The 27,404-nt window shown below is 31.7% G+C and overlaps 2 protein-coding genes across 2 annotated transcripts; both read right to left on the bottom strand.

Annotated features, from left to right (window-relative positions):
- Window positions 1–8: 8 nt before the first annotated feature.
- On the bottom strand, window positions 9–7,199 carry LOC131851989 (uncharacterized). The gene is made up of 5 exons (XM_059202549.1): window positions 7,051–7,199; window positions 5,045–5,207; window positions 3,417–3,622; window positions 1,325–1,579; window positions 9–851 (listed from the first exon to the last, which is right to left on the bottom strand). The coding sequence occupies exons 1-5, from the start codon at window positions 7,079–7,081 to the stop codon at window positions 676–678; spliced, it is 831 nt and encodes a 276-aa protein (XP_059058532.1). The 5' UTR covers window positions 7,082–7,199; the 3' UTR covers window positions 9–675.
- Window positions 7,200–10,974: 3,775 nt separating this feature from the next.
- LOC131851959 (uncharacterized) lies at window positions 10,975–27,000 on the bottom strand. The gene is made up of 9 exons (XM_059202518.1): window positions 26,921–27,000; window positions 24,517–24,728; window positions 24,000–24,143; window positions 23,257–23,341; window positions 17,412–17,456; window positions 14,019–14,240; window positions 12,453–12,658; window positions 11,947–12,090; window positions 10,975–11,314 (listed from the first exon to the last, which is right to left on the bottom strand). Exons 1-9 carry the CDS (start codon window positions 26,925–26,927, stop codon window positions 11,228–11,230), a joined length of 1,152 nt encoding a protein of 383 aa, XP_059058501.1. The 5' UTR covers window positions 26,928–27,000; the 3' UTR covers window positions 10,975–11,227.
- Between the last annotated feature and the right edge of the window lie 404 nt (window positions 27,001–27,404).

Genomic DNA, 27,404 nt, shown 5'->3' with positions numbered 1-27,404 from the left:
AGTGATCAATATATGACATAAGGTTTTTTGGGGTAACATTCGATAGTTAAAAAAACAAGTATTATACTACTTAAAAATTAATTTAATATTTGTTATCACTTTATTCGACTGATCCAATTCCATTACAAAACCGAACGGAGCCGATGGGCTAACTAAAGTAGCGTCGTCAGCGGTAAAAATATTGCTTAGTTTTAGGAGAAATCGAATGTGTCCGGATCTACCTCAAAACATCTTATTGTCCTATAAAATGTTCTGCACTGTCACTTGTAAAAAAACAGATTAATATAGGAACCTATATAGAAATATTCTAATATTTTGATTTCCATGTTCTTATGGAAAGTTTAACATCGACGAAACCTGCACAGTGTATTTATATGCGTTGGACGGAACACTGTACAATAATATATGTTTATATAAATAACTTATCCAGTAATCTGATCGCACTGTATTTCAAATGTATCATTTTACTAATTAGTAAAAAATCAGTGTTATCAATAAGTACAGACGACGGGACGTGTCATTTATTTAATCATTCTCGTATATTATCAACAACATTATTATTTTATCAACCAAGTGTAGGGATCAACCCTTACATTTTTGGTCCTTTGAGCCGGATGCCTACTACATCCGGCTCTAAGGACCAAAAAAATGTAGAATAAAAGCATCTAGCTATAATTAACATGAATTTGCCTTGGTACACGATACAAATGGTGGCACCTCACAGGAGCACTTGGTACAGGTCTCATCTACAGCTACCTCATCTCCAACGGCCAGTGTCATATTCCCGAACACGCATTGTGAGTTCACATTACGCAGATTCAAACCACGGATGACTTTTGCCGTAGGTGTTGCTGAAAAGCAAATTAAGCATAATATCAATATTGGCGATTTTTATATTTTAGTCGTCTATTTCAGCTTGCTTTATAAGATATATTTCTGACCCGACAAATATTGTTTCACCATATAAATTAATATTGCTGGTCATAAAAAAATAGAACGATTACTATATATCTAACATAAGTGATAATAATAATAATTATGAAATTGATTAAGTATACACACATATGTATAATTCATAAATTTAATAATATATATATAAATAAATAATCGTATCATCTTATCTTAATCTTAATCCTATCCTAATCCTAATAATATTATAATTGCGAAAGTAGGGATGTTTGTTACTTTTTCACCCAAAAACTATTGAACGGATTGTGATGGAATTTTACAGTAATATAGCTTATTTATTAGAAATAACATATAGGCTATAAATTTTAGGCGGGTGAAACCGCGGGTACAGCTAGTATAGGCATATATTTCTTACCACATTGAAAAGCGATGGGACAACTCCGCCTATTTCCTACGAAGACTGGTGCGCAGTTATCCAAAATCTTCTCCTGATAGTGTATTTCTATACCGCAGTTGATTTCTCTGCAGTAAGCATTATTCTCCACTGAACCATTCCAGTCCCCTGTACATATGCAAGTTTTTCTCGTATTCTTTGGCTCGAACCTTTCACCGGCTCTGTATGTCTGTCCATCCACTTCGCAAGTCTTCAGACTGGCAATTGCATCTTTGCCTGTAAGATAATCAAAATGTCTTTTTTATTTATGACATCTACCTTATCTCTTGAAAAGTTAAGCCGAGAAGAACTGACAAGTAACTCAGCCCATATATTTTTCAAATAAGATTGTAGATACATAATTATACACAATGACGGCCTTGATGGTCTAGTGGTTTAGCACATTGCTTTACTTCAGATGGTCGCGGGTGCGATTCCTCGCACGGTGCAAACATTTGTATTCATGAGTTTGTATCGTTATGGGTATCTCTATGTACATATGTGTGTGCGTAGTTATAAAAAAAAAAGTGTTTATATTAGTGGCATAACACAAGCTTTGCTTATCTTGGGACTAGATGGCGCTGTGTGAATGTAGGGAATTATTATTGTATTAAAGATATAAAACAGATAATAAAAAATATTAAATAATACATATTAAAATCCTATATTATAATAATATATTTCTGGTATATAAAAACAGAAGCTAATAATAAAATTATGTAAACCTGACAACGGACTCTGGCTTTGCACGGGTATAAATATTAAACTGTTAGTTTTTTTAAATGACATAACATGTCTTTCACTGATAATGCACCAATTATCTTATACAGCTAAATTTTAAAATCAATTAACTTTATTATTTAGTAAATCATTAAAAACAAACAAATATTAAATGTTTCGTCGTTGCAATATTGTTTCGAAGAAAGATTAATCTTTTTTAAACTATTGGAAAATGCAACAAAACTGTAGCTAGAAAGTCGAGTACACATTGGAAAGTCTAGAAACTCATAAAGTGGAACAAAGGGACACAGACAAAGAGATACAGATAAACTATGACGATAAACAAAAAACAGTGAACGTTTAATGGCGTCCACGTGATTTGATTAAATATCTCGAAATTCAATTCGATTTTAATAGTATAATTAAATCTATTCGAAACAATACAATAGATCATATTGATATAAGTTCAGATGTGCAGTTAATATTTATGATACGTACATACACTTGCGTATTGAATATCTATGATGTAATGAGATACACAATACCGCAAACATTGTTTAGGGTCGTCACTTGTTTCTTGCGTCAAACAGCTTGCTTTGAATTATGTTTCGCTTGAAGGGATATTAGGAAGTGTAATTACAGGCTAAACAATGATATTCTAATCTTCTTGTAACGGAGGACTTTAAATGTTTAAAAGTCTCATTTTAAACCATTCATGCAGAGAAAACGTAAGAGGCCCAGAAAATGCCATTACAAAACAATTAGTATATAACAACGTCTAAATGTAAAATAAAAAAATATATAAAAAAAACCATCAAAAAGGCTGCCTTCGGTAACACTTCTAATAATAGAATAGTGCACAAGCCTGGGGGGAAAAGGGGATTGTCAGTAACAAACTAGGACCACGCGGTTCAATAACGTGATTTCATCACGATGGGTTAACTGACCTCATCTTATTATCCTCTACTGCTGCCTCGCCAGTGTCCGTTAGCGCAGACGAGTGCACCGTTTCATTGTCATCCATTAAAAAAAGTGCACCCGCCTGCAATAAGTCTACTAGAGGGATACTAGTGGAGGATGATAGGATACGTAAGAAGTCAGGTCCGTGAGCCCATAGTGGCATATAGTTGGTAGTAGGAATTAACCCCGTTGATTTATAAAGGAGACTGCTTAGAGATCAATGTAACATGGTACATTGCTAGGGATGTGGTCACAGGTATGAGGAGTTTCATGGGCAACACACAATGACGTAATATCTGTGGTTTGTTATGTACATAGGCAACTGTTGCCGTTTACTATTAAGTCAGCTCGTTTGCTACGCCAATTACATAAAAATGTAACAAATGAAACTCACCACAAACATTACCCGTGCTACAACACGAGTCCAAATCAAATGTGTCGATGCACTGCTGTTTGAGATCACTATCGAAGGTCTCCACGCAGTCGACGGCCGCGCACTCGAAGCGTGGCTCCCCCGAGACAGTACAACTGCACGACTGCGAGCACGGGTTGTTGATCAAATTCTGGGGTATTGATGATCTGTCGCCATATGCAGCTCCCCTTGAAAAAATAATTTCTGTCAACACCAGGATATCGTAAGTACGGACAAGAGGAACAAAACAAATACATAGACTTGTGACAATAAAATTCGAAATGAAGACTATAGCAAGCTGCTTAACCAGCATGTTAAAAAGAGCTAAATTTCACTTGTATGAACAATATGTAATGGCAGGATGTAATTAATTTATTATTAGAGTAAAAGAAGTATGTAAATAATTGAATTAATTTATTTTAGCAACGAGGAAGTGATCTTCTGTTAAATATTTGTTCAATTAAAAAAGTGTCCTAAAATTTCATTAAAATCTTAATTCTATAACCTAATGAATGATGAAATGAATGTTAGTAGGTGTTATACAAAAATACCTGCTAATAATTCTGAGTAGTCTAGCTCATAGTCACGGTCATAGATTCTAATGTCATCTGATTGTTATACTAGATTAAATATCAAAACCGAAAAAGGACATAGTAATTATAATGCCCTTATTGAATTATTCAAATTAACAAGAACCAATGCCAAGGTTGATTGATGTCGTACAACAGAGGTCGCAGAGTCAACCTCCAGCCTACTTTTTGCTGTTCATTTGTTTTGTAAAAACCACCCACATTCACTAAAACACGAGGTCGTTCGATGTTGCTGTTTATAAGGAAAATAAACTTATTTTTCTGTCTTTAAAGTACATCAATCAGTCATCTCGCTATTCGGATTGTCGTCTCGAATATCTTGGGAATCGGGTTGAAGGGAACTTTCTTTTGTGATAGGGGTCCGATGTCTAATCTCGCATATTTTTCATATGAAGCTTTTGTATGCAGAATGTCTAAAGCCTATACCCTAATAAAAATATAAAAGGGGTTTTGTGAGCTATCGTTGATGTATATCTGTAACATACTTAGCTGCCTAAAATTAAAAAAGAATCTTACATTTTTGTCTATACCTAATCATGCGTAATAATACCTTGCCCTCGGTCTAGCTGGTTTAGGTTCGATTCTGGCACTATACAAGTATTTATACATATGATAACTTGTATGAATCGGGGTATTTTCTATGTACACTATGTGTCTATGTATTTACAAAAAAAATGTATTTAAATATTTCTATCATCTGTTTAGGAGTACAAGTACTGCTTAATTTGGGAGTAGAAGGCGTTGTATTAATAGTCCAAGGTTGTTATTATTATGTCATTATTATTATTATAAATTTTGAGCAAAAAATTACATATATGAATATATAATTTTGACTTTGAATAAAGTAATGCTATACTTTATAGAGATTATAGAGAAATAAAGTTTCTAGTGGTTAGATCTTGAATGTTATCAGCACTGAACAGGGAAGTATGTAGTTCTCTATTCTGTGGTTGTCACAGATCCGTACCGATGTATGCTCAATAAACTAAGGAAGAAATGTGACTATATCAAAATAGTTACCTGTAGTAACACATTGTCGGGTCTGGATGTAGATCGGGGCATTGGAAAGCATCCGGACATGTTGTTGAGTTGTCCACCTTCGGTATTGGAGTGCAGCCCAACTCGAGATAGAATCCAGCCAGATCGCATTCCCCGGACATGTCAGGGTGAACTGATCCTATAACTGAAAGAATAAAGTACAGCTATTTTTTAGGTATTGGTATAAAAAATTCTCGACTGAAAATGATAACCATTATTTATATACAGAAATATCATCAGACATTCGTTCGTTACGTAATACGTTTGTTACTCTGCAGACCATGAACAGAAATCGGCAGAGTGTTATTGCGATTGACACGCACGCATTAATTTAAATTACATAGACATCGGCATTGACACCTGGAGCCGTCACCTGGACCAGCGACTTCAGAGCAGCTTCCTCGTGTGTGCACTTTGATTGTGGTATGAACAATTTGCTGAAGTTTTCTCGAGAGACTACAGCATGGGGTTTTTCAAGATTAAGGTTCGATAATGCGCACGTGGTGTTTCATGGATCCGTAGGCCACCGTAACCGTTATCATCAGATGGGCCGTATGCTTGTTTGCCAGCATCGTAGTGTAAAAAAAACAGTTGTTAGCGGCACCTTGCATACCGCATGTAGTCTAGATAGAGAAGATTATTATAGGCTATTCATTCTTTTTTAGGCAACCAGTTTCTTATTTTCGTGTATAACAAATACCGTTATCGCAGATAGGTGTATACTTCCATATTCATTCATTTAAAAAGTGTTAAGTAATCAACGTTTAAAAAAATGTTTAAGAGCCGAAATAGAATTACATATTGACGGCCTTGGTGGTCTAGCGGTGTATCGCTCTGCCTGACTTTCAATGTACACGGGTTTGATTCCTCGCACATTTGTATTCATGAATGTTTATATCGGTATACAAAAAATGTGTGACGTATTTATATCAATCTACTACCCAAAACACAACCTCTGCTTAGTTTTACACTAGATAGGCGCTGTGTGAACCGTCCCTAGTTTAATTCATTTTAAGAGTTGATTAATTAATAGATATTCCTTTTAAAATCTTAACAGCCCCCAACAGTGGTTAGATAAAGACTGAGATAACTGATTGACTGATGATTGAAACAATATGCATTAACTGTAGTAGAAAATACTAATGATTTTTTAGAAAATTATTCGACATTGTTGCAATTTGATAACAATGAGTGTTGTTGTGACAACATTAATCATTTACAACAGTTATGCCTGCATAAAGAGCGATTACTGTTGGTCTAGATATTATGCATAGTAATGTGACATTAGCCCAAGCCCTTTAAGCTTACCTTGGATAGATTTCGAGGTTGTATTTGTATATAACATTACCTGTGGCCGCGATCGTATGCTGATTTATAAGAAATATACACAAATATATGAAAAAACAGAAAATAAATTATAATTTTTTGCGTATTGATTGATACAAAACAACTGCTAAACTGAAAGCTTGCTGCAACATATGTTTGAAAACTGCGGTTGCAGATTAGCGTGCACAACCAAACAAAGACACAAAAATATGATATCATATTTTTTTACATTATACTCATGCATTCAAATGTTTGTACAGTGCGAGGATTCGAACCCGTGACTAGCGGAACTAAGGTAATAAGGTAACCACTATACCATCGAGATCGTTATTATAAAGTAAAATACAATATGCAACAACTCCTTCCATCCCTTGAATGTACTAAAAGCCAAGATTACGAAATTAAAGCGCAAATATATCTCGAAAACCCGAATTAAAAATATTAGATGTTTATACACAAGTCTCATAAAGAGAGATGGGAGCCCTCTCTACATCACAGATGGGTCACATCTCTCCTTTTGAGTCTTTTGTCTGTGTCTTATTAAACAATATTTTAAGACGAATATTGTACATCTAACCTAAAGCCACCAACTATACGAGTACGAATGATTTGTTATGATGGTGATAATTAAATTAAATAATAATAAATATAGTGACACTTACTGAAAACAACAAAACAAACTAAGGCCTTCATGGTCGATCACTCCTGTAAAACTATTCAAAAGTTGAATAAATAAATTTTTGTTAGATCACTAAGCGTCGATAGATTTTTTAATTTAGAATTAATTTAATTTAGTTGAAAGACGTCTCACTCTCAGTGGAGTTTGCGCGAAAATGAGTCGCGAACTGGGGGTTATGTAGGCGATGCGCGTGCGCACCTTTGTAATGTGATCCATAAAAATACAGGTCGATAAGTTTGTTTGTTTCTATAATTTATGCATATAATTAAATAGATAGACAAAATGAAAGAATATGCTTTGCATTATTCAATTATAGAAGAGTAGCTGTGCCCGTGGCTTCGTCCGTGTGAAATTTATAGCCTATATGTTATTTTGATGTATATGCTATATTACTGTAAAGTTTCTTCAAAATCCGTTCGGCAGTTTTTGCGTGAAAGAGTAACAAACATCCATCCATATTCACAAACTTTCGTGTTTATAATATTAATCAATAAAACTTATGTCTATAATTATTTATAAATCGTGCTGGATTTATTACATAAATGACATGACATATATATCTTACGTTTTTTTTATTTATACGGTAACAATTGTTATGTTTTTGTATCAATACACTAGTTCATATTATAAACGTGATAGTATCACTCTATCTATGACGGACTTTAATAAAAATTGACTTGAAGATATATTGTATTACGGCCGGAATTTTATCTCAAAAACTAATCAATCTTTTGTATTTTGTTGTTTGTAGAACTGATGTAATAATAATAATATCTCAGGAGAATTAACACAACGCCATCTAGTTAAGCAGAGCTTGTGATATGGGTACTAGACAAGTGATATAATAATAATATAATAATATTTAATTCCACCACTTTTCCCAGAAACAAATCCATCAAAATCGTGAAAATCGAAACAAATCCATTTCATTTTTAATACATTTAATTTTGTTATAGTCAAATTTTATTAGTTTGTAATCTTATTCAATTATTGTCAATTTTGATGTTTACTCTGTTAGCAGTAGTTTAAAACTTAAGTGCTATCGTTGTCGTCAATCTGTTATTGAATTAATTTACTGGTAAAGGCAAAAAAGCGGCAAAAAAAGCAAAAAAGGTAAAAAAGCAGAGAGGGTGAACTCACTGTCCCCTGTCAGTAATAGACCGCTTTGTCTCGTTCATTACTTTTAAATTTTATTATAAGCACTAATTGTATTAGTTATTATTTGAGACAAATAAAGATTATTATTATTATTTTACATATGTTTTATATATATATATATATATATATATATATATATATATATAAACATGTACCTATTTAGTAAGTAGATAAGAGAGTACTATGTGCCTGCAGACAAACCCCGACTGGAGTTTTGCAGGATAGTAGTATTATAATAATGTAAAAATTTGAAAAGTGATGGCTATTATTATTATTATTATTATTATTAACCATGACCTATGGATATTAACAGCATATACTGACACAAGGCACGGTATTATCCGTGTCCTTACACATTGCTATTGTTGTAGAGACATAATTATATATCCGGTACTCGGTAATTTCAATATTGTTGTCCCACTGTTCATACAAAAAACAGTAAGTATTAATAATGGGCACTAGTGGGCCAATTGCTAGCAATAAGGTCGGGTAGATCTCCTTGCAATGTCTGTAAACCGTCGTAGTCGATTCCTCATGAATTTGTCGCGGGTTCGATTCGCACAGTATGAACATTTGTATTTATGAGTATGGTCGTTTGTTTCGGTCTGTTTCTATAATATGGATGTATTTACAAATAAAAAAGTATTTATGTATTTATATCACTTGTCTAGTACTCATAGACAGAATGTTTAGCTTGGGACTAGATGGCGCTGCGTGAATTTTTCTAAGATTTATATTATTACAATAAATTGCTATACTGCAACGAGTACAGAGAAGTTCAAGGGATGTAAATGTACTCTCTTTTTTAAGGGTTAACATTTAATAAAATTATAAAGAGTAAATATTTAATTTGTATATGTTTGTTAAGATAAACTTACAAAATATTGGACCGATTTTAATCAAATTTTCACATATAGATAGCAACATTATTAGCCACTAACATAGAATATGCTCCACGGCCGCAGTATCTACATATATCTTTATTTTTTATTATTTAGAACACTCTGTACAGTAAATCTCAATGTTTATTATGAAACACTTACTCTTGTTTGAAAACGTACGAGTTTAGTTTCGTGTTGCAATATACTATTAATTGTTTGTACTCGTATCAGTGTTTTGAATACGGGTATTATCTCTTACTGTGAGTCGACAATAGTCTATAATGAATTATCACAATCATATATTACGGTATGTGTTAACGTTTCATGTTACTGTTTTTCTTACATATATGTACATACAGGCAGTGCATCGACACTACCATCGATCGATCCACTTACCAATTTCTACATGCAATATTATCAGTTTTTTTTCTAAATATCATTGCACTCCATCATCCCTATCATCTTTCACACAGGTTATCCATGTTTTTAGTCCTAAAATCCTATTTTATAAATACAACAGTTCCTCTATTCACGAAGTGTGATAGCTTGTTTATAGAAATATACCAAAGAAAAGGATCAAAAATATGTAGCTAAAACCTCTCTACGCAGATAGAGCGGATACAGGCAGTTCAAAGAATTGATCATACATATAATACAAGGTATCAAGGAAGGTCTGTTACTTAACTGTAATCTTAATATATAAAAAAATCATGTAGTTTGTCCGCGATGGAATCCTAACCTAACCTGAACTGATTTTGTTAAAATATTTATATGTATACTAGGTAGATCTGAGAGTAAGTTGTTATCTATTTTTTATATCAGAAAATGATATGGGTGGCCCACCCCAAATAAAACCTTATTAATTAATTTACATACATTACATACATTTTTTTATGAATCATTAAAATACATATAACCCTAAAGCCTTCAGCCTTTTCAGCCTTCTACCATCGACCGCTATTTTTGATAGCGATATTAATTTGTATAGCAAAATAACTTTTGTCGGGACAGATAGTATGATTTTAAAAATAAGCCGGTCCTTAATAACAACAATATACATTTATTTTGTTTTATTCATGTGTATGACTAAAACCTTTGTCGAATTTTGAACTGCCTGACTATAATATTGAGTGTCAAAGTTCATCAGAAAGATACTACTACTGTCTTACTTCTTTCTTCGAATGATGATATTTAATCGTTTTAAAAAGTGAGTCGGTTTTTTTAAATTTAATTGCTCGGCACAGTGCGCTGATTTTTACAATAGACAACGGTTAGCATACTAATATGGCCATTGTTGATACTAATTTGTAAATTGTAGTATGAATGCCTAATAAAATTGTTTTTATATTTTGCAGCCTGCAACAACATTCTTAATAGGTAATAGAAATAAAAGATTAATTGTAAAAAATAATGTTATCTTACTAACACTTGTCTCGAAATGAAATAAATAATCAAACAATATAAACCATGTGAAAGAATTAACATTTTAATACTTTAAAATATATAATATAAACAGCTAAATAAATATTGAACATAAAATATATACATTTGTATTTTTTTCATTACGATACAATAACAGGAATTTCTATGTATCTAGAGATATTTAATCGAACATTTTTTTTGTCACGAACAACAAGTGTATTTAAATATAAATAAAAAAAATATCAATATCTAAATCGTATAGATTTAGATCTATAAATAGGAAATACATAGAAATTATTGGTAAATGACTAAAACGGTATGATAACAACGTGCTTACTAATTTTTCAAAAAATAAGTAAAACAGCGATTGAACATATTATCACAAGTTAAGGAAATCGACAAGTTCCAAATGATATCACACCGCATAAGATGTTCCTAAATACATATATCAATATTATTATAATGAATGAATTGATGACACCTTGTTGTAATTAACAATAACGTTGCATTTTGTAAATTTTATGGAATTACAAGACTCATTGTTATTATTAACTCTATTGCACCGGTGTGACAATCATCCTTTTATGTCTTCTGTGTATAAATAATAAAATAACTAGTAAACTAAAAATATTTAAATTATAAAATCTCTAATTACAATTAATATTTTGGATTTGCCTATTAACTATTACTGTACTTAATTTAAACAAGGACCAGGCACTCATATTCTGGAGAGGCTTTCTCTTCGCCGTCAAATGCGTAGTAACATGAGCCGTGACTTGGGTGGATCTGTAATAGAAAATATTGATATGAAAATTTCTATAATATATAATTATGCCTCCTCTTACTCCTTGACTTGACTCCTTACTCATAATGTATTTCTTAAAAAAAAGATAGTCAATTAAAATTGCGCAAAAAATTTACGCTGCAGTTACCAAGAAGTCTTCCGTTGGGTGCCTTAGTCTCACCTATTACAGCCGTCAAGCAGCTTGTTTTGTAAGATTTTTTCGGTTGACGGTCGAGATAAGACAGTGAGATTACAGAACAAGAGGCGTTACATTTAAGTGAACTAACTTAATTGTACGGTACGGAAAAAATATTAATACAATAAACTTAACGTTCATACATAAATGTTTTTTTATTTCATTTCATAAGTTACATGATAGCGTAATATCAGTGCTGTTCATGCATGTAGGCGACGGATAGGCGGGCAGTTAACTTGTTTGCCATTACTATTACAAAGTCTACATCTTTTCTCGTACCTACAACAAATTGCTTTAGCAATTCAATAAGGAATTGCAGCCTTTGTACTGTTTGTTTGCATTTGACACCTTATGTATTATCCACACATTATGCAAATATTTAGTAGGTTTGAATGGCAAACAAGGGATTGTTATTCCAGGTATGTACATAAACAATACCTTGCCGGGAGTAACTCCTCCGTCGTGTGTGACTCTGCCAAAGTATAACTTCTCGCCATCGGCAGTGACTCCAGCTTCGACAGCACCAGGCGGCACTTCTCCACCAGACGAGAATTGCCACGAGAACATAGATGGTACCAGCACCTGAAATTACAATTATTTATATCCGTAAGACATTGATTATAGCCATAATAAAGCCTGAACTTACTTTAGACCAATTATACACATGTATTGTGTGTGTTATATACAGGTTTACGTTACGCGTTCAATAAAAGTAGGATATGTGAATTACAACATTAAAAATTCAGATCTAACTGTGTAATGTAACTAAAAAACATTGGAATTTATTCGTCCGTTTAAGCGTGGCATAAATGTACAAAAATATAAACTGTAATTAGTAAGATTTATGGTGGATACCTACGATACTAATAAGAATTCTTTTATGCCACATTCTATTTAAGATATAACTCGAGTCAGTTTCAAACGGTCACTGAATTAAATAGTACCTCAAACTGATCCTTTAGAATCTCTTCACCGTTAAAAGCGATGTAGCAAGCGTTCTTTGACGGTATGACCTTCGCAGGCACGATTTCTCCCTCATGGTGTGCTCTACCCGCGTATATTTCGGCTTCATCCACATCTGTGCCGACTCTGAGTGCGCCAGGTGGAATGCTGTTCTGCGACAAACAAGCCGGCACCCATTTGTATGTACCTGCAAATTAAAAACATTTGAAATTTATGAAACTTTATGATGTGATGAATATATTAAATTATACATATATAACAACAACCAGTCATATTTGGTGTATTGTCAAATAATATGCGCTGTGAAAATATATAGCGAAAACATAAAAATTATAACTAGGATCTTGATATTGATATAAAAGTACAAAATATATTATGCTAAAATTTTACTCATGCAAAGGCAAATATATACAAATGTATGAAGATACAAAATAAATATAAAATCATAAGCACAATCACTAATCAAATACAACAACATTCAAAGAATAAAAATACAAAAACTGAAACATTGAAGTAAAAAAGAATATTAATTGTAGTGCAAGTACTGTTAATATTATATTTATACTTGAATTTTTAAATTTGTACGCGTTAATTATAAATCCTATTTGGGAAATATACTCTAAAATATATAAATTAGACATAAACAAACTAAATTTCCTTTTAATGCTGAATGACTGAAATATAGAAGATATTACATTAGATTAGTGATTGTCTTTCCATTCGTGTTTTAAATCATAATAAGTTACATAATATAAATGAAAGCCTGGCTGGAATGTAGGATAATAGATTAAGGATTTAAATAGATGGGATAATGATAGGTAGACTAGAGAGAGGATTGGCCCAAAACCGGTGGACAAAATACACCCAGAATATCTTAAGCCAGAGTTAACGCCTGTCAAAATGTAATTGTACCTAGTCATTATATAGGCGTTTAAAAGATTACTCTTTCTTTAATAATAACCAACTTGATTAGTCGTAGTACTATAACCAGTTGCTGTGCAGGTTGTAATGTGATGTGTAAACGTGCCCTCCTCGTGTAGGGCTGCCTTTATTACGATACTCTCATAGTGGAATTTTAAAATTGAAAAGATTAACTATAGGTATGTACTATATAATAGAATTATTTGTAGAATTTGTGTGGTAATCCATATTTTTAGCTCATAATCAGTAAGATAAAATATTTGTCCCGGATTATTGATTAGATAATTAAGTGAGTAATTTGTAACGACTTTGTGATTGTAAATAATTTGGAACAGTTATTCTATTTTTTGTTTGTTACCAACTGCACAGAGAATATATATAAATATGAGTGTAATGTTGAATATCTTATTCATTTTTATAAAAAGTATTGAATACATATTACTGAAAATGATAACCTATCAAGTGTATGTATTTTTCTTAAGAGTGTTTGAATAATTTTCAGGTATCTATTTCTTGAACAATTGATTTTTATACAATATAAAATATGATTCTCTACTATACATGTTCTATGTAGTTTGTTTTAATTAGGCGTTAACTCATTCAAACCTAATTGATTCGAAACTTACTCCACGGTAACTCGACAGTTTCACCAGGTAATTCAGGCACGATATCTGATGGCTCTTCCACCACTTGGACCGGCTCCCCTGGGGGATAGAATAGGTGGGGGGGATAGGGATGGGGATACCCGGGTTGAGGATACCCTGGATGAGGATACATGTTGATGTTAATGGTCGGCGGGTAGCCATACATCGGCGGCGGCTGCATCCCATAACCAGGATAGGGTCGTCCTGGAGATATCATTGTTTTTGTTAAATAATTACAAGTGAATTTATTTAATTGGTATTTTGAATACTATAACCAACAAAAAAGCGTAGACGGAATATTTTCATTTCATTCATCATTTCATTTCAGTAATTATATATAGGATTTTTTTAAATATATATTGTTGTCTGCTCTAAACAAACACATTTTGTTGAAACTAGACGATTATGTTTTTGGTGAAAAAAATACGTCTATTTATTTCAAAGTACGGTATGGTATTGGTATATTATTATAGTTTCAGTCTATACTTTTGGTTGATCTGTGTCCAATATAAATTTGTTAAACAGTATTTGAAAAATACCTTATAATATACAGTACATATAAATTTATACAGTATTCAATTATACTTATAGGAAGTTAAAACTATTTACAATTTAAATTCTGTTTATCTTACAAAACTGAATTACTTGAATGACAGTATCCGTATGAGAGTTTCTGGCATAGTCGTTTACTACCAAGGCTTCGACCGAGGGGTTTCGAGTTCAAATCCGGCCGTCAGCAATAAACTTTGTTTACTAATTTTGTATTACTGACTCTTAGAAAAAATAGCCACAGGTAATCCTTTCTGGATTAACAGTCTGAAGGTATTCATTCATTGACTCATAATTTAAAAACCAGGGTTTTATCGGTGGAGCTCTTGTCACTTTATACGATCTTCTACCATGGTCTTTAAATGTTGATACAACACGACTCCAATTTTGTCCTTAATTTTCTTGATGTAGCTGTGCTTTGGTCTTTCCCGGTCTATCTTTACCTTTATTTATCCCTAAATCATAAATTATAATTCTGAAGGTACATTATTTAATTTTTCTATTCTACTTTCTTTGTATCAACAGGTAACCTGTTTATTAGAAGTATTATATTTATGATTAAAGATATGATATTATATAAATATACAATACCTTAACATAAAGATAGTGAGATAACACAGGTGTATATCTGTTTTAGTGATAATAGCCGGCTTCTAATAACAGGAAAAACAATTTTTCAGTTAAGGACAATTCAATCGTTCAATTAAAAGTTTCTGACAAACTCCCTTATGAAAAAAACATTGTTCACCAATTAAATTATTCTTTAGAATTTTTTATGATAAAATATAAAATGTTTTCTTCACCAGGAGGACATAAGATGTCTCAAGATTAACAAGTTACCTGAGTATATTGATATCTGGGAAGGATAAGTCCATAGATTGTCACTTTTCAACTGATGTCATTTATCATTTCAAGTTACGGAATAAGAATTTATAAATAACTAGCTACCCCCACCCCGTCTTCGCACGGGTGTACATATGTACATATATAAGGTTGATACAGGTGTACATGTATTATATAGACATGTACACTCGTATCAACCTTCTTCTTGAATCACTATATCTATTAAACAGTATTAAATCCGTTACTTTTAGTTTAAAAGATCTAACGAACAGAAAGCGGAAGCGACTTCATTTTATACTAGGTAAAGATAAAAGTTGGAGTAGTAGCTTATATTATTTAGATTAATGACTAAGTACACTACTTTCCGATCTATTCAGGTAAATAATTCCAATTCAATGATATTGGATAGCGCCATTTGCGATAAAAGTGTGCAGAAACACTTTTTTACTCTTCAATTATACACTAACAATTTATGAATTCCATATGTTGTTCTAAGAAAAAACCAACGGACTAATGTCCGTTAAATCTACAACAATTTGTAGATTTATTCTATTTGGTATTCATTATAATTCAAACGAATACAATTAACAAAAATCGATTGGATTCATATTGATATTCAGCGTGGAGTGCATAGTAAACTTGCATGTTACTTATAGCAGATAGGTACATATATATACGTGTAAATCCGTGCAAATACTTTATTTTATTTTCGAATATGATCCACTCTTGCACCCAATGATAAGATAAAAAGATTATTCTTTAGGTCAGTCCACCGTAGTCACATAGCTATCTAGCTACCTATAGTACCTATCTAGGTAGCTACCTACCCTATCTTTTATTTGTACATTTTGTTTTTAGTTATATTGTTTTTCATTTAGTATAGGTATAAAACTTTAAACCTTAAGTAGTTATCCAACACGTAGAGTTTTAAATGTCTATTTAATCATTAAATTAAGTTTTAATATATCATTAAAAGAAGATAAATAGCCTTATGATCATTCTTATATGTACATATGCAGTAACTCGTATCACCATAGCAGCAAACATATAAATTAATATCATAATTAGTAACGCATATTATGATTGAAATATGAATCACGAAGTCTGCAAGCCGGTATTTTAGGTTCAATCATTCTTAACTTAAGAGCCGTTCTCTAGTCAGTAAAACTCTTGGTAGGTATATATTGTAAAATTACAACACTTGCATTTTGATATATATCTTTATGTACTAGAATTACAAAGAAGCTAACGATCAATCTGATAACAACCCATTCTTTTCACTTCCGACGTGACGACAATTCCACTCATGAGTGATAATTTTCTCTATTAGCTGCAACCAATACATAATATACGTAGTATTTCAGTTACACAGGTTTGTAAACAACTATACTACAGGTATGCTGAAAGCCTTAGTGAAGATAATTATATATCTTTTGTGAAAGAGGTTACTGAATTATATAACATTGAAACTGCATGTTAAAAATTAATTAAAAATACAAACTAAATAAGTAGACAGGAGGCTCTAGTTAAAATAATCAAGAACGCGTCATATGTACTATTGATATCTTCATATAAAACCTAAATAATGTTGTCTTAAAGCAGGTTAAGAGTAAGGTAAGAATATATCATGATATATGCAGCATTCGGCTTTTATATAAATCTATGAATACTTAAAACATGTTGCAATTTATATATGGGTATCTACGTTACATATAGTACATAATAGTAACATTACTATATTGACACAATAAATAATGATTGTGTAAAAATAAATAATTCAATTTGTAATGAAATCATTATTTATTTTTACACAAAGAAAAATTAACCTGAAAATTCTGACACGTATTAATTTTAGGACATTTCAAATATTAGATTTATTTTTAGTAAATTTGTAAGTATTTCAATAGATATAAACACGTGACGTATGATCTAGAATGTTATTGGTGGCGATGTTATCATTATTATCTTCATTATCAAACTCACCTCTCATGTTGACTGCGTCTGTAACACTTGGGTTCGAAAAATACACTGACACAATGACGCATAGGCACACACCTTATGTACTATCATTTATCAATATGAACATTAGTGCGTTCAACGTGATAAATTAACAGGTTTCTATATTAATTATGAATTTATGTCCTCTCGCCTAGTAAAAACTGTACATGTGATCAAAGAATACAATGATCCATGAATGCAAACAATGGAAGAGAACTAAACTGTCCTTTACCTGCTGGTTGAAGAGAGTGTAATTTATATAAGGGATAGTATTGTATTTTTTAATATCAATTATCTGAGCTTCGAATTTGGAATGTCACCCCACCTTACATTTTCCTATTGTTATTTGTAGTATATAAGATCATTATTTTTATGAATATATTGTCAGTTTATTGCAATCGTCTCTACTAACAACATCGTATCATTCACCCGCAACACAAAATAAGTGGATGTCCCAATTAATAAGCAAAGAATCCGCTACTTTCGATAGAAAGGCCACTAAAGAATGGACTGCAAGGATCCTCCTAGGTACCTATTTCACCTTTGTTACCACTTCCAAAGACTAAAATGTTATGAATCAGTATACCTAATATTTTACATGATTACCATGCCACTCTTCAACAGGAAGCAGCTACATGTACAGTTGTGAGTCTAAGCTATTTGGTGGAAGAAATATAGATACGACAGGGAGATAATACAGACAATATTTCATTATATTATCTGTGATTTTTAGTAAACAAGCATCCTACCAGCCTATTAATATAATATATGAACGCTAGCATCACTAGAGGTTACACCAACATGTTGTAAAAAGAAGAAAAGGAAATATATATTTTGAAGTAGCCGTCCAGAATAATCTTTAGAGCAAAATATCAACAATTTCAAATTTTAAATAAGTAGGTAATATCAAAAACAACCCAGATGTGGTCTGGAAGAGGTTGTATATGTAATAAGATCGGCGGTTCTACCTTATTACTGTAATTTGTGTTCTTTATATTATATTTCTGGGGCAATAAAATGTTAATAAATAAAACGCTATTCAACCTAGTTGTGAATAAGTAAGTACATAAAAGGAAATTGTAAATTATTAGATACTATAAAGGAGAATGCGTTAGTCCAAGCTGCGAAACAAATACCTACATCAAAAATTAGCACTTCAATATAAAATGTCTACTCCATGCTAAAGCATATATAAATACGAACTTAACTAGGATATTTCAAAATAGTATATGTACATAACTTCATATTCGGTAATTAATATTTGCAAGTATTCTATCTCTATATACTAATACAAAAAATAAAGTTGTAGTCGCTTATAACTATGAAAATATGCAGAAGTAGTGCTTCATGTCTATAGGCTATGGTTGCCACTACCATCATATAAGCCGACAGCTTGTTTTTCAAAGCATTTACGTAATAAAAATGTTATATCGAAAGCGAGAAATCTATCTGAAGTTGGTCAATAATTTTGGTAAATTGCTTAGTGGGCAATTTAAATTAGTCAAATAATTAGCTATTATCTGCGATTTCGCCTGCTTTTTAAAGATAAAAGATATCTATCTATCATAACGTGAAATTTCATTAAGATTCGTTTAGCCGTTTAGTTGTTAAAAGTTTACAACAGGCAAAGAGACGGATAGACTTTCGCATTTATTTTATTAGTAGAGATTTAACTAAACAGATTACAGCTGGTTTTATGCTAAGTTTAACTAGCTTTATCTCTGTCAGGCCTCGTTGGGAAGTACTTAATGATACGGTATAGTGTCAATGTTTACCTGTAGTGATTCAGACAATTACCAGAACATTACAGAACGCGACATTTGTCTTTGGTTATAAGATAAAAGTTCCTTGACTAGATACTTACAATTCTTAAACATGTTGCTGATGCAATTTTAAATTTATTTGTTGTGTGTGTTATTTAATGTGTCACATAATTATGTATTGAGATTTGAGATAGACTTTGTCCAGAGTACCTATTTTAGCCTACTTACTTTTTATGATGTGTTTCAAGGCTGAGAGATAGTAGTGAAATTAATGGAAACGGAGGATAATCTATACAAATATATAAAAATGAATTTGTCTGTTTGTGATTTAAAATTAATAGCTTTTCACTAAATGCATATGAAAGTACAAACGTTACTCAGATTAAAAAATGATTGTCCGGATTATTTTTATCTAAGCATCCCCGTGGAATTGTAAGTTATTTACAAATTAAATTAAATTACCCTATCCTCATAACATTAGCTACGTACGAATGAAAGTTCCGTAAAATCAGTCCTGCCGTTTCAGAGATTAACAAAAACAAGCAGGCATACAGATCTCTATTTTTTGTGCTAATCTCTTAAACGGCTAGACTGATTTTTACGAGACTTACACCCGCAGATAGCTAATGTTATGTGGAGTAACAGGCTACTTTTATAAATCTTATTTTAATAAAACGTATGATCTCGTGATTTTCTTATTTTTACGCGTAAATAATGATAGCGCCAAATTATAAAAGACATAGATATGTACCGTAGGTATATGTTTATCTTCTTCTATGCACCACATGCAGTAGATAATTAATGTGATAGTATGATATGTTATCTCACTATCAGATCAATTCTTGTAGTAAGGGGGATATTGGAAATTTTCTGTTATACTAAGTACATAGGTTGACGGCCTCGGTGATCTTTGCATATCTACTGCTTTCCATCAGTTCGAGTTTCGATAGGCGCAAACATTTGTATTCATCAGTATGATTGTTTATATCGGCCTGGGAGTATTATATGTATATGATATAGTAAAAATAAATCTAAGTATTTATATCAGTTGTCTAGTACCCATGACACAGGCTGTAAGCACAGTGGAAGTAGATGGCGCTGTGTTAATTGTTCAGGGTTATTATTATTGTATGTACTTAGGTATATTTATTTCAATAAATAAAACTGTCATAGTATTTTTTCATACATTTCACTATTCGTCATTTTTGGAAGAATGTATGAATACATAGTAAACAGCAATTTTAAATATTTTTTCCTGTTAATAAACTAAATAATTAATCACATTCCATGAAGTGAGGTATGTGTCGGTAGATACGTTAGTAACGAATAATCAAAATACAGTTGATAATTGATAACGTTATTTAGATGTAATAGATTGGTACCTAAACATAGTAAATTAGTAATTTTAAAACTGCAACACTTTCTTCGTCATCTTTGGTAATTTTTAAGTTTCATAGGTTGCGTTATATTATATTTACAATTTATATTTCTAAGTTTTGTAGCTGATATGCTAGATTATATGTTGTTGTGTTTATCATTATCATCATGTTTATGGAGTATGTTTATCTATCCCTGTGTCATACATTGCAAGACTATTATATTGAAATATTATATTATTATAAAATGACTCAATAAATAAAATATAATACTTTTATGACTATTGCTCCCGTTTGGATAGTCAGATACTACAAATTAGCTTCAACGAATTGTGCGAAATTTTATACTCCTCCGTCCTCGCAATTTTTGTAAAAGGTTTTTGTTTTCATATTAAAATAATATTTAAAGGACGGATAAAATTATTTACGGATCTCTCAATCCATATATACTGGAAACGTTCGAGTGTTCTTTTCATTAACTCTCAATAAATTACTTGGTATTGGTTAAATCTTCTTAATCGAAGTAAATAAAATCTTTTCGCCAATGCCAGTAGATATGTTTTGGAAAAAATACAGTTATCGTTGAAATGATTTCATACTCAATGTTTTCTTGTTATCTATCTAAATATAATTATCAGCAAAAATCACAAAATAATGATGTATTTCCAAATAAAACTAGATGTGTGTTAAATTAAATGATAATACAAAATTATTAGTAATTAATATGTTTTTGTAGACTTAATAGTTTAAGAATCAGAAATAAGTAATATAGGGCAAATATATTTACAACCGACTTCAAAAAGGAGGAGGTTCTAAATTCGACTGTATTTTTTTTCAGGTATCAGATCACCTCATCATCATACTCACCCTCAGATATCACCTTAGAAGCTATTTTTGGGAAGCGATTATATTTTTTTTAATTTGAAAGTAGTACTTCTCATGAAGATCTCACCTGCAGATAGAGGTAGAGTTTAGAGGGAAAACACAGCATGTAAGGGAAAAAGAAAGAGTACCACGTCCACCTCAATGTACTTTATGATTGTGGTGTTGTGGTGCTGATCCTTGTTGACATGTAAATGACGGTAACAATTTTCCAAAATTAAGGTTACCGTCTTTGTTCTAATTTTCATTTTTTTATTACGTTTAAAAGAAATCTAATGAATAATCAAGCTCTATGAATATACAAATTTCGTGTAATTTACATTTTTATTAATGTAACCTACATTAGTTACATTCATAATTTTCTATGGATTGTCATATTGCATGATTTTACTTACCTGGTAGAATAGAAAAGCAACATGTATGGCAATATATGAACATTACGGGCGTTGTATTGTATTTTGTGACGCCAAATGTAAGGACAAATATTGACATAAGTACATAGCGTACTGAAAAATGATCTTCAAATACCTAATTTAAAAAAATGTTTAAGAAAATTGAATTTAATGCTAAATCTAGTAAAGCTGATTTTCTAAATAAAACCTATTTCCATACACTTTATTATTAAGCAAGCGATCTTCAGCCTGGGACCTGGCTTAATACAGATGTGACAGCTCTGTGATGCAACTTATAATGTTTCAACCAACATTCAGTTAACTTCTTCTTTTTACTTCGATTACTGGCCACATCGTTAGCAATGGTCGACATCCAAGTTGTCCCTGATAATTACTGATGAATCGCGACAAAGGGCTGACTGCCCTGACTTCCTTCTTATCACATTATCCTACACTGGTGCCCCGCCATATTAAACGGTTAGTGCACCGAACAGCGGGTACACAGTTCCAATATCTTCAATAAAATAAAATAAAAGAAGTTTTTAAAAAAATTCTGTCACTGATTTTTCTAGCTACCATATTATTATATACATAACATTCCTTGTCTTAAGACTAATCATCAGGTCATTAAATAAAAGTATAATATTAAAAAGTCTATTATTACTGCATTACTGCCCTGCTCATTTACAAGCAACTATAATATAAAGTTCTTGAAGTAACTGTATTTTTCGTTAATAAATTCGGAATAGATGTTTGATGTTTCATTTTACTTTAAAACGGTTTACAATAGGAGGCGATTTTTGTGGAACTCTTGTGAAATAAAAGACTAGTTAACTCAACACTTTATTGAGAAGGAATTGAATTGCTATTCGTTTATTTAGAAGGAATAGGTACTTGATATACAAGAACAAAATAAGTATATCTTTATTTTGTAATATTAAAAAATTGACATTACCTATTTGTTAAAAGCTTGTTAAGTTACAATTTGTTCACAACCTAAACAGTTTTTAACAATTTTCGTTGTTTGTAGAATATCATTAAAAGGAACAAACTGCAATTAAATCGAGATATTTAGGGTTATTACTTGTAAGTGCTGTGTTTATATTTTTAAGCTATGTCATGGTTTTCTATAGTAATAAATAATAATTAAATTTCATAAAAAAAAATAACCATTGTAATCCAACGCGATACGCATCGAGACAATGTACCTACCCAAGATACTGGCAGCGTTGTGTTCAACTTTTTTATTTTATTCAAATATCCGTGTCATTTTAATTTCGAAATCCGTTACAATATTATTAATTAAAAATAAATAACAGACTTAATCTATACAACTTGTATTATCTATACAATTTTATATAGATACCACATGTTTTATACTTATACAACATTGTTATGTTTTCAGTCAGTTGAGTCTAGCTTATAACGAGACATTCGTACTCCTTGGTGACTCTCTCTTCACCATCAAAACTGTAATAACATGAACCGTGCGAGGGGTGTACCTGGTAAAATAATAAACAAATATTTATCTATACGAATACAAATAAATATAATTGAAGTGTATGTTTGTAATTTCAAATTAACTACTTTTCATTAAATTAAAAACTATAATTTTAAAATTTTCAGTCTGTCTGTTTGTTCTTGGTCATCTTTCAGAGATTACCATAATATAGTACTAGTACCATAGTATATATATATGGTATGGTATATACTATGGTAGTATATACCATACCATAGTAATTAAATAAAATTTTAGTATTATTAAAAAAAGTTACAATTCCACGGGGAAGATGTTGTGGCTAACATGATGTTAATATGTTAATAAGACAGGGTTATTTATTTTTACTTTATTATTAACTATAACGAAACTTATCCCAGATGGGGTAGTCAGAGGTATTTTTGAATGGTTGCTAATGGATTGGTACACATGCCTAATGGTTTTTCGGGGGCATCAGTGGAGTATGATAAGATGAGCATGAGGTCAGGTGAGTTAACATTAGTAATTTATCACAGAGGAAACCGCATGGAGTTCTTTCATGTATATAGGGGTCAGTTACAACTTATAATCAGATTATTTATTGAATTAATATATGTTGAAAGCATAGTTTAAAAAAATTTTTAGAATTAGGCACACTTTCAATAAAAATTCAATGGATTTACCTTGCCAGGCACTAAATGTCCGTTTTGGCAAACCCTGCCGAAGTACAGCACTTCCCCATCAGCGGCAGAACCAGCCTTCACTGCGTTGGGGGGCACCGCTCCATCGTATCCCTCTTGCCAGCACAGTTCCATGGGCACTAATACCTGCAATACGAAAGCACGGTTGTATAATCTTCGAGATGATATTTTACTGTCTACTATCTGTTTCGACCGTACAAGATCTTCGTATATACGTCATTTTTTGCCTTTAGTACATTTTGACCCTCATACAAGTTTGTACGTGATTTTGAGTTACCAAAATGAGCCAAAATGTGCTAATGTACGAGATTATATCAGACTTTTCTATTCTTCATACACCAAGTGTTTTATGGTTGTGAATCCTGGCATAGGTGCTATCTATGACATAGAAAACGATTGCTATTGCTATTAGGTGTGTTGAACATCACATTTGTGTCATTTCTGTTATACAGAAAAATGTATTAACTAGTGAAGTTAATTACAAAATAAGTAAACTTACTTCAAATTGATCTTTAGCCACTTCCTCTCCATCGTAAGCGATGTAGCATGCATTCTTGGCGGGTATAAATTTAGCTGGTATTATATCGCCTTCGTGTTCCGCTCGTGCAGCGTAAATCTCTTCTTTGTCAGCATCGAAGCCCACCAGTAGAGCGCCCGGGGGTACGCAGTTTTGACTCAAGCATGCTTTCACCCAACGAATACCATCTGGAGCTAAAACAAATGGCCTAGATGATTATTTTCGTCTATAGGTCTGTACTTATGAATATTCGTATTGTATGATGAGCTCTATTTCTGCATTTAGCCTTGCGGTTGGATCGTTGACGTGTAGAGCCGGGACTACCATAGTAGCTAGCCAAGCACAGTGTCCACGGAGTGACCTCACCGTTCTGAGGATTCGTGTACGTAATGTGGCTACAACTTCAAATTCAAAATATATTTATTCATGTAGGTCCATTACAGACACTTATGACAAGTCTAATTATAATTATGGCAATTGCGGAAGGTTTTACAACAAAATACCAGAGTCTGTTATAAATCTGCCTGAAAAAAGATTTTAATGTCATATAAAATACTTCCTTTGCAAAGCTTACTATAAAATTGAAGAATTCGTTAACGACAATAATGTTTTTATAAAAAATTTAAAATCCAAAGCACTGACAATATTATCTGATTACACTAATAATGAGTGCGTAGCGATTTCTATGTTGATTATCGCATGCCTCTTACTTGTTATACTATAATTATTATATAAAAAAACAACTATATTTAAAAGAGCAACTCACAAGTTTCTTGCTCTTTCTTCTTGTGATGAATCTGCATTCCGAATGAGTGGTAGAATCAAAATATGACTATTCAAAAGTGCTTGTAATGAGTTTATTTGAATAAAGATTATTTCTATTTCTACTGCTACGAATTCCAGGATCATGAAAGCGGCCGTTTGCTTACTAATTTACCGGACCACATAACAGATTTCAGAAATTCTTTTACTTTTTGAAAGGAATACATTTCCAGAGTAATATAGTTTATATATTCATATATTTTTAGACCACTCCCTTCATAGTTTAGATTATTTTCTTTTAACAAATATGCAAAAGCAGAATAAATTGACTATCAGCTAAGGTAGGTAGGATAAAGTACTATATATTACACTATATTCTTCCTAATTGATAAATGTATCTGTATTTCTGTAATAAATAATGCACAAACTGATTTGAAAAGAATAAATGCTGAGTTTCTTGTCAGTTCTTCTTAGTTCGTAAGCACTCCGACCTGACGGTAGACTTGATTTATCATACGAGTCTGTAATAGACCTTCATGAATAAAGATATTTTAATTTGATTGATTTGTCACAAAGTTATAAGCACCCGGACGGACACAGGACTGCCAGGTTCTTGGACAAAATGCGCAAAGCATCGAAAAGATGTTGAGAATACCTAGCAGTTGAAAGATGACCACAAGAATACCAGTGTCATTAATATCATATTAACTACATCAACCATTGGTATTGGAGAGTATAATAGAAGAGACTTAGTTAATTATATAGTAATGGCCAATATCATTTCTTACATTAAAATATATAAATTATCAAACCGTAGGTACAAAATTCATATGAAACCAACATCAACATCATCACCATAATTTCATATTCATTTAATATAATAATTTAAATTATTTTTTAATATTAAAATCGCGTAACATAAATACACAAAAATGTACACACATTATCTACTTCCGATAGCACTGAGAAGACAAGAAAATAAAAATGATTGCAATGAAAATTTGTCATAAAACCTACATACTTATATACAAATGTACAGAAATATCGAGAACTGTTTTCAATTCTTAATCACTGAGTAAGCAAATGATTTCACCCAAGGTTGCACCGGGGCCGTGCAAAACAACATATACATTTTTGTTTATTTTAAGATATATATTTACTAGTTGCCCGCTACAGTTTCTTACGGATGTACATGTCTTACATGTATTATAGGTACCTACATATAGAACTTATTCTTGAATTTAAAAAACATCATCGTACAGACAGGGGAAACTTCTTTTGATACTTTTAAAATATTTAGTGTAATGGAATAAATTAATAAATTCTTCCTTACATTAAAGTACAAATTAGAATAGCAATTGCAATATTTAATACTAGCTGACCCGCGCAACTTCGTCTGCATCGCACTTATCGTTATATTTCGCCCAATTTACATAATTGCTTTTTAAATTAATGCCTATGTTATTCTGATATATAAGCTATATTACTGTAAAGTTTCATCAAAATCTGTTCAGTAGTTTTTGCGTGAAAGAGTAACAAACATCCATCCATACTCACAAACTTTTGCGTTTATAATATTAGTAGAATAATATTAGAAATAAATTAATCATAGACAATAACTTACCGGCCATTTTGTATCGATAAACAAAGACTGATGCGTTCACTCGACGTGTCGCTTCTGACGTGAACTGTGAAACACCTGCCTTATCTGTTATCAGTACAGATGTAGGCGTATCTAATACACGTGACATCATAAATTATCTATAGCTTTGCTTTGTAAGCGATGTTTGTTGTAGGATGTAGATTGAGAAGAATATACAATAATATGTACATATAACGTACATATAATGAAATTAAAAATCATTTATGAACGTAAAATGTTTTGTATTATATTTTCTTCCCTACCGTTCAGTTCAGTATATAGATTCAATTGAGAAGAACTTGCAAGAAATTCAACAGATTTTTTTAAAGGACAGATTATTTACATTTCTTACTTATATAGGTGTCTATGTCTAACATTAAATAAAAATCCATCAGCTTGTTTGCTATTCCAATTAAAATTACTTTATACTGGAATACAGCAGCCGTTAAAAATAGGTGAATCGGAG

The sequence above is a fragment of the Achroia grisella genome, unplaced genomic scaffold, assembly GCF_030625045.1.
Source record: "Achroia grisella isolate CSIRO2021 unplaced genomic scaffold, CSIRO_AGI_Agris_v1 utg821, whole genome shotgun sequence".
Classification (NCBI taxonomy): Eukaryota; Metazoa; Arthropoda; class Insecta; order Lepidoptera; family Pyralidae; genus Achroia; species Achroia grisella.
The sequence above is the reverse complement of the archived record's forward strand: the minus strand, read 5'-3'. Positions and strand labels throughout refer to the sequence as shown.

Excerpts from the sequence above, each read along its gene's own strand:
- LOC131851989 (XM_059202549.1), bottom strand. The coding sequence starts at position 7,081 with ATGAAGGCCTTAGTTTGTTTTGTTGTTTTCA. Across the intron at positions 5,208-7,050 it reads AGTTTGTTTTGTTGTTTTCA|TTATAGGATCAGTTCACCCT; the intron begins GTAAGTGTCACT and ends TTATTCTTTCAG. Across the intron at positions 3,623-5,044 it reads CCGACAATGTGTTACTACAG|GGGAGCTGCATATGGCGACA; the intron begins GTAACTATTTTG and ends TATTTTTTCAAG.
- LOC131851959 (XM_059202518.1), bottom strand. Across the intron at positions 24,144-24,516 it reads TGGCTAAAGATCAATTTGAA|GTATTAGTGCCCATGGAACT; the intron begins GTAAGTTTACTT and ends TTCGTATTGCAG. Across the intron at positions 14,241-17,411 it reads AGACGCAGTCAACATGAGAG|GACGACCCTATCCTGGTTAT; the intron begins GTGAGTTTGATA and ends TGATATCTCCAG.